The sequence below is a fragment of the Rutilus rutilus genome (genome assembly GCF_951802725.1).
Source record: "Rutilus rutilus genome assembly, chromosome: 3".
Classification (NCBI taxonomy): Eukaryota; Metazoa; Chordata; class Actinopteri; order Cypriniformes; family Leuciscidae; genus Rutilus; species Rutilus rutilus.
The window spans coordinates 36,734,651-36,750,251 of NC_140211.1; the positions used below are offsets into that span (position 1 = coordinate 36,734,651).

The 15,601-nt window shown below is 37.6% G+C and overlaps 1 protein-coding gene across 1 annotated transcript; it reads right to left on the reverse strand.

Annotated features, from left to right (window-relative positions):
• Window positions 1–760: 760 nt before the first annotated feature.
• Window positions 761–15,486, reverse strand: pcolceb (procollagen C-endopeptidase enhancer b). Its single transcript, XM_084404949.1, has 9 exons — window positions 15,356–15,486; window positions 11,003–11,111; window positions 10,668–10,926; window positions 10,035–10,159; window positions 5,974–6,110; window positions 3,158–3,663; window positions 2,979–3,059; window positions 2,394–2,564; window positions 761–1,407 (listed from the first exon to the last, which is right to left on the reverse strand). The coding sequence occupies exons 1-9, from the start codon at window positions 15,442–15,444 to the stop codon at window positions 1,277–1,279; spliced, it is 1,608 nt and encodes a 535-aa protein (XP_084261075.1). The 5' UTR covers window positions 15,445–15,486; the 3' UTR covers window positions 761–1,276.
• Window positions 15,487–15,601: the final 115 nt, after the last annotated feature.

Below are 15,601 nucleotides of genomic sequence, written 5' to 3' on the forward strand. Positions count from 1 at the left end.
TATATACATGCTTTACAAAATGAAACATCAAAACACAAGCATTTATCCAGGATATGCAGCAGTGACCTCAGACAATAGTGGTAGACAATAGTGTGGGGCAGATACCTCGAATGTAAAAGTGAAAGGAACTGAGGAATACATTTTCCGTTGCTCTCTGTTTTGGCTCTTTTCCAGCTCACTGCAGACACTAAACACAGCACCTCGTTCGAGAAGTGTCCACTTGATGGAGACATACAGCTGTTTGTTTTCTCTTGGCCTGGAACACTTAGTTCAAGGAGGAAATCCTTTGTGGCTTTTTGCACCTTGTTGTCAAAACATACATGCCATGACATGCTTGTTTTTACAGATGCTGTAAGTAGTCAACAGTGGTGTGATAAGAAAAATTACATACACTACCCTTCAAAAGTTTTTTGTTCACTCAGTTTTTTTTTAAATAATTTTTATTCAGCATGGACACATTAAATTGATCAAAAAGAGACGACACTTATAGTTTTCTATTCCAAATAAATGCTGTTCTTTTGAACTTTCTATTCATCAAATAATCCTGATTAAAAAAAGTATCATTGCTTCCACAAATATATTAAAATGCAACTGTGTTCAGCATTGATAATGATAAGAAAAAATGTATTGAGCAGCAAATCATCATATCAGAAGGATTTCTGAAGGATCATGTGACACTGAAGACATTAAAATAGAAAAAAGTAATTTTCTGTATTTTTATCAAATAATGCTGAGAATAAGAGACTAACCACAAACTTTTGAAATATAGTGTAGTTATGAATAACATTTATTGTTTAGTATTATTCTGCAAATAATACACTTATCAAAGACTATACAAGAAGAAAAAAGTTATTTATGATTAAAACTCAAAATTTTGATTCAAAACATAATTCAGATATGTTTTACCATCTTTAATTAAAGGAGCATTATAATTTATAGTGAATACATTGCCATATCAAAATGTTTGCATAGTACATTTAACAGACCTAATAAAACAAACACAATAATCATAAACTGTCAAATTTCACCCTGTACTTTATACCCTGAATATGACTGAAAGATTCTGTTATGACGCATAAAATACCACATATTTCTGAATCTTCGGTTCTCTTGGCATTAGAATATTGACTCTAACTCGTATATTGCGCCTCCAGTTATATAAAAAGATGCTAAATCCATATAAGGATTTAGTTTATTCAATTTGGCTTTTGCCTGCCTGACTTTGATGTTATGATTAAAATAAACCAGAGTGGGATTGTAGTCAGTGTTTGTGAGGTCAGCATGTTTTCTTTGCGAGGTTGGCCAGTGCTTTGTCATGCACTGTCTTATGCTGAAGGGCAAAGCTGGATGGGGTCAGAACGCCAAGGCCTTCGTCATTCACCTGGCCCATCAGCACATAGTTCACTCCTATGAAGTAAATTCATAATGATTATTAAACCATTAAGGTCAGTGAAATGTTCAAAAATACAAACCAGTGACACATTCTTAAATGTCGTACATGTAATAGAAAATGAGTCATGCAAGACTGCTTGTTTGTGTGTGTGTGTGTGTTCATGTTTTTCTATCCCGTTAGGGACTTCAAGCTGAATGTTCACAGACTCATGGAGACTTGTAGCCTAGAAATCTAGACGCACCCTAGAGGCAGCAAAAACTCTCTGTTGACTTTCGAGCTGGAAAAACCAAACTCTTGGTCAGGCCAATCACATCGTGTATAGAGTCGGTGGGCGGGCTTAACATAATGACGTCAGAGTTGTGACGGTTCCGTGTGAATTCCGTTTATGGTGAATTCCCTGCTACTTGAAAACAAAGAATGGCTGATGACGAACAGCGGTCTTTCGAATCGGCTTTGGCCGCGACTCTGGAGGACTTGGGGTTAAACTTTCCTTTGAGAAAAGAACAAAGAACGGCACTTAAGTCATTCTTAAAAAAGGAAGATGTGTTCGTAGTTTTGCCGGCCAGATATGGCAAAAGTTGAATCTATCAACTAACGTTAGCTCCGCTGTTGGGAAAACGCTCTGGTTGGTTGAAGCGCTGTCCTATTGCGTGCAGAGGGAATTTGAAAGACAGCCGTTTATCCCGCCCCTCGGATTGAGCCGTGTCTATGGTGAGTTGCCAGACCTAACATCTTGATGTAGGTCTGGCTTGCCAGGCTAGGAGACTTGTGTCACTGTGGGGACCTAAATTGAGGTCCCCATGACGAAACAAGCTTATAAATTATACAGAATGAGTTTTTCTGGAAAATCTAAAAATGCAGAAAGTTTAGTGTGATGGGTAGGTTTAGAGGTAGGGTTAGTGTAAGGGGACAGAATATACAGTTTGTACAGTTTAAAAACCATTACGTCTATGGAGAGTCCCCACAAAAATAGCGAACCGTGTGTGTGTGTTTCTTTCACCTTTATGCAGTGCTGGACACTTCATGCACGTAGCTGTCAGTGTGGCAGACGTGGTGGGTCCTCTTTTTCTCAGTTGAAGTCTACCTGCCTTATAGACCTTTATGACAGACACCTCAACTTTAGCACTGCCTTGAGATCCTGGGATCACTGATGTCACTTTACCAGTCAACACTGTTGGAGAGACAAACAGAGAAGTTGCTTCTTTTTCCAATTGCATGCTTCTGATTCCAATACAACAACAAAAAATCAACCAAAATTATTTCTTAGTAATAATTCATTATAAATATTTAACATTAAAGGAATGGAACATTAAACGTAATTATTAAAGTAATTAATAATAAAAAGATGAATATTGTTGTTATTATAGTTTTGCATCTTGACAGTTACAGTAGCTTATTTGCTGTAAGCACGGCTCTAAGATTTACTCCATCATTACGATGCGAACAGCCGGCTGCACTAGAAGCCTCACATCTTCCTGTGAGTCTGCAGAAAAGCCCCAGGGGCCCGTGTCTGTGACAGGCAATTAGGGGAGAATGAAGTAGACAGAAATAGCAGGATAAAAGAGACAGAAATGAAGCAACTCACCAAAATGACTGGGGCAGAAGCGGGTCAGGAGAGTGCCTATTCTCTTGCATGGTAGGGAACACAGTGGGTTACCCACTGGGACTTGAAAGAAACCGATAAAATCATAAACATAAACATGTAGTCTAGCACACGCAAGGGAAAACGAAATGTTGCTCTGTCACACATATAAGCATTTGTACCTGCTTTTGTTGTTTTGTTCCCAGGTTTTGCGATGGGATTGGTCTTTGGCTTTGGTGTTGGTTTGACGCCAGGCTTTACTTTTGGCTTTGTCGTGGTACTTGTTGGTTTTGGTTGAGGTTTAGTTGCGGGCTTAGGTGTGGGCTTCGTCGCAGGTTTTGGTGAGACTCTAGACCCAGATCTTGTTGCTGGTCTGACTGGTTTGGGCTTGGGTGCGGGCTTTGATCTTGGCTTAGGAGTTGGTCTGGGTGGTACAGGTTTAGGTGGTCTTGAGGGAGCTTTTGGTGTCGGCCTACTAGGCTTAGTTTTAGGTTTAGGTCTGGCTGGTTGAGTGGTGGGTTTAGTAGGTGTAACGTCGACTCTTGGCCCATGTGCTCTTTCCAGGCCAGCTGTGGGTGTGCGGGAGCTTTTGGGAATACTCCTGTAGTGAGCCATGAAGCCTGCAGCCGTCACACTCAGATCCGATACAAAGTGCACCAGCAACTCATTTCCATTGGTCACAACCACACTAGCAGAGATATAAAGAGCATTATTACAATTATTTCAAATAACAATTACAGAGTGCTGCAGGAATGATTCCTAAAACCCGGAAACAAGTTAGCCTTTTTGAACTTCCGGATCCATCGCCCCAAAGTCAATGGGTTTTATTGAATGTGTTTTTGGTTAAATGCCTGAAAAAAGTTCTGTGGTTAACACAAGCTCAAGATATTTTCATGTTTTATTTAATGACATAACATTTTAAGTGTTTACGTATCCTGAAACAAACCTGCTAAATGGGACTTCAAAGGTTGTAGGAGCATTAAACATCATCATACCAAACGGGTGCGTTTCCCAAAAGCATTGTTAGCCAACTATGGTCGCAAGTTCCATGGAACTCTATTGGTAATGTCGGAACTTGCGACCATAGTTGGCTTTGGGAAACGCACCCCAGGTAAACGTATCTACGCACTCGTCCACTTTTATACTCTCGTTGTGATTATACTTGTGCATTTGCAAACTTTTCTAACTCAAATGTTCCAACTTGTAGATTTTAAATAAAGATGGAAAGAGTTGTTGGAAGCTTAGTGGTGGTGATGTTGAAGTTGTGTGACTGTGGCATAGCCACTTTAGCTTGCCGATTGTATTTAAGCTTCAAATACAAGTTGTGTTTATTTTTTTTAATTATCTTAATGAACAGAACGTGTAAGAATCATAAACTTTTGTTGGTCATGGAGCTTACTTTCTGCAATAATCCAAAAGCCAATGGAAAAATCATACTGGCTTTTTGTTAGCCATGGAAACCATGGTGATGCTTCCGGGCTGGCCTACAAAAATATGCCATCACTGCAGAACTCTCTAGATTCAATTATTTCTATTATAGCAGCAGTCTTAGAGGTGCAGTCAGACATTTCTGTTTTTGTTGTTTATATGTTTAGTCATTGCATCCTAACTCATGTGTTTTTTTTAAAACATCTTACACCATTAGTGTTGTGTTTTTAGGGTAGCATGTCCTAACAAAATCTCAAGACATCTTGCTTCATTCCGCTACACTCGGTCCATATGTTTTTGGACACAAGAACATGTTTTATGTGAGCCCTCTCTATAAGAAACACATCTAAATGGGATCTGATGAATCTGAAAAAAGCACAATTACACACGGATTCCTTAATATTGATTATCTGAATATTGAGGCAACCAACAGTCCATTTTTAAGATATGTTGCTTTGCCCTTTATGTTATGTTACGTTATGGCAGTTGTCTTGGATTTATGCTGCCACCTAGTGGCGTGGATGCAGCATCATGCAAAGCAATAGTTTTTGGGTATTGTGCTATTAGCAGTCAACCAAAATTCATTTAATGATTGAAAATGTCCATAAACAGAAGTGATCTCAACATGTTGGCAGCCAGCTCCTTGTAAAATAAAGCAGCTTTTGTTAAGCTATAGGACTGGATCAGTTAGGTGAACATAATCTTAAACATATTTATAAGAACTACCCTAGTGATAAAAACCTATACCAAAATGTATTTAAAATACATTTCTTTCATACTAAGCATACCACAAATCCATTAACATATTTACTGACATATCACTTGAGACTTACTGATATAAATATAATTAAACTTTATTTGGAGTTCTTCTTTATTGCACAATGCACACTTCCTAATATTAAGCCTTAAATGTGTTTAACATCACTATTAGTAAAGGATAGCATGATCTATGTATAATATCAGTTTTTAAATGCAAGATTTAAGATCTGTGAAACCAGGGGAAAGAGTTTAACAGGTTTTAAATAGGCCTATACTTGAAATTGAAACCGTGACAAGTGCAGCTCATACTGTTACCACGTTCAAAACCGTAGCTCCTTCCCTTGACCTTCGAGGACACCTTTACTGATCAGCAGGTTCAGTATGATTAGTGGTAGATGTAGGGCTTTAGGGATAGGGATCAGTAAGGTCCCAATAAGGCAGCTTCCAATTATGATTTAATATGTGATTATTACATACTGTTTTATAATGTACTACAATACTCTTGAGGTGCAAATAGTATTTGCCACATTTTGAGCTAAGTATAAATAGCATCTAACACTATTTACACTTTACAGTGCAATGAAAATACTTAATATCCAACATTATCAGCACTTGAATAAAGGGCTTCATGGACCTTCCCTGTGTCCTAATTGGGAAGCACATTCTTCCACTATAGCTTCCCTTAGGATGACTGACCTTGCAGAAAACAACAACATCCTTTTCCTGTGTAGATAAATTACAAAATACTCTGTCCTTAGAATGAAGTTTGAAGGACTCAGTGTTGTAGTGTATGAATAGAGTTTGTACTCACTCTGGAACCGTATCTCCACAGAATTTGCCAATACGACGAGAGTCATCAGTCTCTCCCCCGTTGAACAGGGCCACGTAGTCATAACGACAGTATGTGTCTAATTCCAAGTCCAGCTTCTCAAACTTAACCTCAATCACCTGGGCACACACACACACACACACGTTGTTTTTTCATGTTTTATGGTGACCTTCCATAGACATAATGTTTTTTTTACTGTACAAACTGTATATTCTCTCCTCTTACACTAACCCGACCCATAAAGCTACCCATCACAGAAAACTTTCTGCATTTTTACATTTTCAAAAAACACCACCATTTTAAAAGCTATTTTCCTCATGCGGACCAACAAATGTCCCCACAAGGACAATGATTTTGGATATTGCCATCTTTGTGGGGATATTTTTTCCTCATAACGTAGGGTTTATAAGGACAAAACGATTTTAATACTGTACAAAGGGTATATTCTATCCCCTAAACCTACCCATCACAGAAAACTTTAGGCACTTTTACATTTAAAAAAACCACACACATCACATACTATGATTTATAAGATCCCTTACAAAAAATAAGTATACTTCAGGTTCATTTAGTAAATCATATTGACCCCTGTGGTCAATAATTGTATCCCTTAAAACGAATCTTTGATCACCAAAATGACATATTTAAACTTTTTTTTTTCATGCCTTAAAATTGCTTGAATGTAACTCTACACCCTTGCTTCATTTAGTATATGCGGTTCTATGAATATGCAAATTAGCCCCGCCTCCATTCACTCGCATCAGCTCAGAGTTTCACTAGTTGAAGATCACACGTTGACATGATTGGTTACAAGGTAGTTTGTGACGTCAGATACACCAGCAACATATAAACGACAATAAAAGCTTGATTTTCACCACAGGGGGACTTTAAGTGAAGTTCAAGGCTGTGTTTAACTCCACATTTAGACATACACTCACAAACTTCCCTTCGGGGGAATCCCTGCCATTTGACATTTTGAATCCCCGCCATTTTGAAGTCTCAAGTGAGAGAGGAAAGTTCATTTGGACAGAACCTCGACACTGAGGGAGCGAGTCTACCCCCACTCCACACAATCTAGTGTATGATATTGGAGTTATTTAGACATTTAACCGCATAATAATTGTAGCTACCTTAAAGGAGAACTCCGGTCAATTTTAACATTGAGCTCATTTTTTTGTACATTTGGAGTGCTGTCAGTACAGAGAACAACGACAAAAATCGGTGTTGCCTACACCGTGTTATCCTCGTTTTAAAATTTGCACCCTGTTGACTTCAATGGGGGAGGTTTTAAACCTGCTTTTAGCCTCTTAACATCCTTGATGTGTCATTACAAGTGCACAGGTCATGTGAGTGATTCCTTCTGAGTGAACGCGGCTGAATCTGACTACAGTAGATGTGAAAGAAATATATAAAAAATGATGTTTATTCAGCCAGCGCACATACCTGTATTTACATCCTGTTTTCGGTCGAAGTCCACAGTAATCGATTGTCGAGTTCACGCGCGTGATCATAGGTACTAAACCTATGCGCGTGAACTCGACAATCGATTACTGTGGACTTCGACCGAAAACAGGATGTAAATACAGGTATGTGCGCTCCAAATGTACAAAAAAATGAGCTCAATGTTAAAATTGACCGGAGTTCTCCTTTAAGCGGACTGTTTTTTTTTAACACATTTATAGTTTATTGTATGATTATCATTTTTGTTTGTGTAATTTTTTTCATTTTCTGCAACTGCCCAAGCATACATGCAGGCCTATAGAATGGAAAGTAAAACAATTTTTTTTAAATAATAAATCAGCTCCATTGCGGATTCCACTGATAAAGGACTCAGCACGTTCCATTTAAACACATTTCAAGTGTCCCGGCAGTAGTGGGCACTAGTGCAACGTAAGCAATGATGTACATTTGAGTGAACCAAAAGTGAGGGAAGTTAGCGAGAGAAGGGCATCCATTTTTTTTACCTAAACCTTAAGTTTTTCGTTTGTACTGCAACTACTACAAGTGAACTTATAGGTATACTGATACTAGTTAAACACTTGTAGCACATTTATTAGTTTATGAAAGTAGACTTTGAAGTATCCACATCTTAATAAACACATTGGTTTGTAGTGCAAACAGTTTTACAGTTTACTGCACTTTGATATATTCTTCTCGTTATTTCACTATAGCGGCTAATACGTCAGAATTCACAGAAAACACCTTACTTCCGTGTTGAAAAATATAGTGGAAACTCTCAGTAAAGTAATAGTTTGGTAGTCTTATACTGCAAGTATACTTGAAAGTTTTCATTAAGTGAACTTAATATCGTACTTATAATTTACCGTTTATGGTCACACTTTAGATTAGGGTCCAATTCGCACTAACTAAATTAACTCACTAACTAAATGCCCCCAGAAAATGTTGTTGTATTAATATCTGAACATGCAATATATCAAAAGAAATAACAGAGGCTCTGCTAAAATAAATAAATAAACAAACATTTTATTCTAGCTTCAAGCTAACTTTATCAACACTTGAATGAAAAAAAACATTAAAAAAAACCTCACTGAACAAAAAGCTGAGAAAATTGTGTTTTTGTCAAAGACTACGGGTGCGTCTTAATCAGCTCCCTAGATTCCCAGGTAATGAATTAGTATATCGTGTACACAAATTCAGGCACTGGTGAGGACAGTAAGGACCCTGGCTCACTACACATTGGGACACTGATGACTCTATTTCCGGCGACGTGACAACGTCCTCATACTGGTATTTATGAACAACAGCAGAACTGATATCTTTCTGACACAATTTGTTAATTTTATTTAAAGGACATTATAATACTTGTTATTTATATGTGCAACATTTCAGCGATAAATAAATGATAAATGTTAGCTAGATTATGTTCATTACCTGTCTAGTGATGTATATGCTGTAATACAATTAAATAATGGTTTGTATTATAAAAATCATCTATCGAGCGTCATTATGTGTAGTGAGTTGGCTCACATGATTTATGTTTCGCGCTTTGATGCTCCCTGGCTTTCACGGTGCATTGTGGGGCTTTTAAGCGAACGTTTCAGTGCACTGGTAGGATTTTGCGATTGAGAGTCCTTAAAATGCCCTGACTACTGAACTAGGGAGCGATGATCAAAACATTGAAGGAGTAGATCGCATCCATCAATACCCCCAAAGCTTGCACAGTCCTACATATCTGTTTTCCTAATAAATCAATATTTTCAAACAATGTAAGTTTTTAAGACAGTAAATCTATGTGAAAAAAGTATTTAATAGGCTACTCAATCAACAGAGTAAACACAACTACAAGCCAAGCATACTTAGAATACTTAATTATATAATCTAAAGATTGACTATAAGTATAGGCCAAATATACTTAGACCTTTCTGTAAAATATAGAATATAGATATAGAAATATAGAAATATATTTCTATAAGTCAAGTATACCTGAATAATTTTTTTTATATATATTTCTGAGAAGTACATAAAGTATATTTCTGAGAAATCAGACTGAAAGTATACATCCTTATTTTTAGTTTAAAATAAGTATACCAATAGCACACTTGAAGAAACTTATTGTTAACTTTTTGTAAGGGCTGTTTTCCTCATGGGGACCAAAAAATGTCCCCACAAGGAGAGAGATTTCAGATATTTCCATCAACGTGGGGACATTTTGTCCCCATAACATAGGGTTTTACACACACACACACAAGAAAAAAAGCTAATTTTCTTATAAAGATATAAAGGCCCTTTCATGCACTTTTCCTGCCCTCTCTCTTTCCAGGTCCCACCTTATGCACTTTCTCTGAATGAGGTCTTTCACATACTCTGCCATATACTGTTTGCTGTCATCATGAACACACACTAGAGTTCAGATTCATCCAAATACACACACATACTCAAAATCTCATAGCAGCACGTCTCTAGTAAACCTAAATATGATTCCTTCTCTGATGACTTAATGGTTGCTAATAACTCAACAGATTGAGAGTAGATGAGACAAATGCAAGAGAAAAGGAGCTGTGAAATGATCTTTGCAGGCTGACCATGTTGGGCTCCACAGATATGTGCCAAGAGCAGCTGATGCCTGCTGGGTAATCAGATTCCGGCCAGTTCGGTGTCTTCACTGAACCCTGAGGCTTCGTCAGTCTGCCACCACAAAACTGATTCTCTGAAGGGAATAGGGAGTGGGACGAGAATTGGAATGAAACAATTCTATTTCAATTCTAGTATGTATTAGATTGATTTTGTTGCTGTTGATAGAAGTATACTTATTCAGCATGGATGCATACATTGATCAAAATGTTACAATAGCTTTCTATTCCAAATTCCAAATGTTCTTTGGAACTTTCTGTTTATCAGAGAATTCAGAAAAAAATTGCAGCACAACTGTTTTTAACATTGATAATATGAAGTGTTTCTAGAGCAGCAAATCAGCATATTAGAATGATTTCTGAAGGATCATGTGACACTACATTTGAATTCAATCAAAAAATTAACAGTTCCACTTATGAATGGTTCCAAATAATGATATAAATAGGAATCACACACACCATTTGGGGATTTTTAGGGATAAAACATATTTGCAAAATGAAACTGTGACCAACATTAAGTCAGATGCTAAAAACTAGGTCTGGATTGTACTATCAGAGATAAAACTGGACCTAGAGTCATCCTACCATCAACATGTGGTTTCCCCCCACTGAAATAAGCCAGGAATCCTCTTCCTCCTGTGCTGGCATCAGACACCATCTCCAACATCATGGTGTTGGAGGTGGAGATGAGGGCTCCGGGTCGGAACGTCCCACAGAACCGGCCCAGTTTCTGCACCGTGTATGAGTGTCCATTATAGACATCCACATAGTCAAAGCGGCAGGTGGGATCCGCCTCTAGATCAAAGATCCTGAACTGGACCATCACAACATGACCTTCTGGGACCTGATGGGAGAGGAGACGTGATCAAAATATATTGTCTGGAATATACTGTTACAGAGACTGAAGGTGATGGACTTACTGTGATGTACCAGGTGCATTTGGAGTTTGGTTTGTAATGAGAGGGGAAACCCTCACTAGCCACAAACCCCGAGTCTGTCACCAAATGGCCACCACACAGGAATATGGGCCTGGAGAGCATGATGGAGGAATAGGAAGGGATACATTTATGTTTAATGCAGTAATATCTTAATAAACAAAATGAATTAATGACTTTACCGTTCAAAAGTTTGGGGTAGGTTTTAAGTTTTTAATGTTTTTGAAAGAAGTCTCTTATCCTCACCAATACTGCATTTATTTGATCCGAAATACAGGAAAAATAGTAACTTTGTGAAATATTATTACAGTTTAAAATGATTGTTTTCTATTTTAATAGATTTTAAATTAATTCCCGTGATGGCAAATCCGAATTTTCAAAACAGCTAAATGTTGAAAACAGTTTAATATTTTTGGAAATGTGACACTTTGATGAATAGAAAGTTGTCACATTTTGAGTTTGTTTTCTACCTGTTTTTCTGTTAATGTCTGAGGGGCTGTTTACACGATACCGCTTTCAACTAAAAACGTAAAACTTTTTATGCGTTTTGGCCGTTCATTTACACGACAGCGGCGTTTTGGGTGGCTGAAAACACAAACTTTTAAAAACGGGTTTCAAAGTGCAAGTTTTTGAAAATGGTTTCAGTGTAAACAACAAAAAACGTGAATCTCTGAAAACGATGACGTAATGCACATGCATATTATGTGTTCGGATAGTGTTGGCAGCAGAATACAGCGTTTTTAGTCGTTTTTGCGGATCCGCCTGAATGGGGATCGTTTTACAGTGGTGTTGTCTGTATGGGGGAAACTCAAAGGAAAAACTAATCCGTTTTAAGCATAATAGCCTAGTTCAGGTGTGTTTCGTTAATTATTTTGTTAGCTCCTTTATTTGCCCATGTATTTAATCCCTCAGTGTCTGTCAGTTCCTGGTCTTGCATTGTTTGATGTCAGTGTGTTTGTGGTTATGTTTTCTGAGTTATTCTCCTGGTTATTATTTTGATACTTGGATTAAAGATTTATTTTGAGTATCTCCTTCGTGGTGCGCTTCATTACAGCCACTGACTGTGACAGAATACAAAGACCTGCCAATACAAATCACAGTGTCTCGAGGTCGAAGGATTACAGCATTGCCAAGACAAATGGTCACAATGCTTACAGTGAGTCATCTTCCCGAGTCAGTTCCAGTGAGTAGGCTAATGTTCCTGAGTCCGTTCTGTCATCCTCATCCCCTGCCTACTGGTTTCCATGGTTACAGATTGATTTGAGTCCTCAGTTCAGGGGTGTTTCGTTAATTATTTTGTTAGCTTCTTTGTTTGCCCATGTATTTAATCCCTCAGTGTCTGTCAGTTACTGGGGCCTCACCATAGGGGCCTCACATATAACCGTTGCGTACGCACAAAACACGCCCTGAAAGAGGCGTAGCCTACGCCACTTCCGACGCATAAGTTGTAATTTATAAAAACAAACTTGACGGGAAAATTTGCGCACCTGCACGCAAACTGACCCATGCGTACAATTTTGGAGATGGAGCAGTTTGGCGACACCGATGGTGAGCTGGAGTCTTTTTGGTCACTTTTAGACACAACATTTTAAGAAAATTATACATATACATAAAGATAAATACAAATATAATTTCCCTCACCAAGCCTATCACTTCAAGCAAACATCCATCCATTCTTAAATGTCCGCGCCAGCGAAGCGCGTTGGGCCGTTTAGTGAAACTGACGCATTATCTAATGGCAGATTGGATAAAGGAAAACTGTAAATCTTAATTATGAGTCCTAATCATTAACACAGTGCAGGCTCACAATAACAGTTTAAATAAATAAAGAATGATTTAAAACTATGTTTTACTTCTGATATAGGCTAAACATTTAGATTAAATATGCCATTCTAATTAATGGAGTTTAACACTTAAATTACATGAAATCATTACTGAGAAGTTGCAAAAAACATTTATATTCAATAAATATAAATATTTGTAGCGGATGCGATACTTTTGAACACTTTTCCTGTGGCATGTTGTGTTTTAATGTTTTAACTACGATCTAACAATCTAATAGCAGATTGTCTGAGAAAATATTTTCGTGCAAATAATGCACAACAAGGCCTATCTGTTTCCATTAAAAATATAAATCCATTAAAAATACAATTTGGCCAGTGGAAAATATTGAGGAAAAACTTACTCTGAAATGTATTTTAGCCTACACTATTTTGATTGATTTATTCGAAAACAAGGCAAGGATAGGCTACTAAATTATTTTTATTAATGTAATGTGACGGCACATCCGTATCTCATATTTTCTTAATGTCTTGTACGGTTAAATGTGGTATCATGTGGATGAATATGCATGCAAATGATATGCAGATGAGGATATGCATAGTAAAACTAGGCGTTGTAAGCTCCATATATGGTTATTTCGGGGAGGAGACGCATGTGCGCACAATCTTCCGCTGACTGGGATTTATAATGGGAATTTTGCGCAGGTTCTGGCGTACGCACGTTTTTATAAGTCTGAATATTTTTTTTGCCATACATTTTGGCTTTCGGGCGCACGTATACTTTTAGTAAGGATCCTACGCACAGTTCTATTAATGAGGCCCCTGGTCTTGCATTGTTTGATGTCAGTGTGTTCATGGTTATGTTTCCTCCGATTCTTGGATTAAAGATTTGAGTATCTCCTTTGTCATGCGCTTCATTACAGCCACCGACCATGGCAAAGGTTCAGGAGAACAGCATTGATTTGCTATAGAAATATTGAGTTTGAGTTTCTTTCAAAAAAACATCCAATATTGACCACAACATTTTTAACAGTAGCCTAATATGTAAATAAACTGACTGTAAATTACATATCAGTTTTGTCATCTCGCTGATTTTGATCTTAAACAGCACCATGTAGTCACAAACATCACTGATTATTAAAATCCTGTATTTGGTTTGTGAATACTTCTTCAGTGGGTTATTTTGGGATCCTGGCCCTATTTATAGTGTGTGTGCCTCTTTTTGCAATATCTTAATACTGCTGGTTCCAACCTGGTTCTGTCATATTAGAAAGAAATGCACACAAATCACAGCCAAATAAACAGCCATGCCCATTGCTCAGATGAAGTTACAGATAGGGCTACAGAAGCACATATTTCAGGTCACATACATAACACACACACACACACACACACACACACACACACACACACACACGTCTTGTTTTCTTGTTTTATGTGGACTTTCCATAGACATAATGATTTTTATACTGTTCAAACTGTATATTTCATCCCCTTACACTAACCCGACCCCTAAAGCTACCCATCACAGAAAACTGTCTGCATTTTTACATAAAAAAAACCAAAACAAACATTACTTAGTATGATTTATAAGCTGTTTTCCTCGTGGTGACCAACAAATGTCCCCACAAGGACAAGGATTTTGGATATTGCCATCTTTGTGGGGACATTTTGTCCTCATAAAGTAGGGTTTACCAGGACCACACACACACCATAACCAGAGTGACTACATAACCAGGACTGCCATGAATGCCGAACTCGATATGCGAAACCATGCATTTATAAATATTTTGACTCAAATGCAGGCAGCATTCAGACGTGTGTCGTGTGCCTGCTCTTTCAACACTGATCAAAGCTATCGCGTAATTAAACTGCGGTTGCTTTTATTGGCTGGCTGCAGAATAATGCATGAATTTAACAATTATTAAGAAACAAATGTGGCTGTTTTTGTGGCATACACACTGTGTTCAGCTCAGGCTGTACATAGTAATACAATTCTTTTTCTTGTATTATAAATAAGATCATTTGATAGCCGTGTGAGGAGCTGTGTGATGGTGCAATTAAAAATCATTTTACCAGTTCATGCATTCCCTGGGAAAGTAAAATATAAAAAGTTTTTTTTGACGTGATGGTTACCAAGAAATTACACACTCTCACTAAACTAATATTTAAACAATAATATTAATAATAAACAAACCTGCATCTTGATGCAAATTCAGGTTTCTTGTAATTGCAAAATTGTGAATAACTGTATAACAAAGATTGACAATGGCAAACAAAATGCATACTCTGAAGAATCTAATGTTCCTTATACTGAAAACAAAAACAAAAAAAAACAACTACATTATCCTGAACTGAACTTATCTTCACTTGAAAAATACAATAATTAAAACTGACCAACACTTTTCAGGACATTAAGTATTTCCTGTCTAAATGAGGGTTGCAGAGAAACATTGCAATCAATGTTTCCTGGAAACTGCGTTTATGTGTTTTATATCCAGATCTTAGATGTTAACGTCTCCCACAGAATGTACACAACAGAAACACACAAACTCACCTTGTGAAGTTGGTCTGGCTTTGTCCATGCACCCATCCTAACCCCAAAAACAGAAGCCCCAAATGCCACACGCACACATCACCCCACATCCTTCTTCTCAAAGAGGCACAGAGAACGAGTCGGTGAGGGAACGGAGGAGAGGGGCGAATTTAAGGGCGTGTAGAACGACAGGAGGAGGACTGAAAGAGGGATTCAAAAAGCAGTGAAAACAAGAGCAAAAAGTGAGTGAAGGGGAAGAGTTATGTG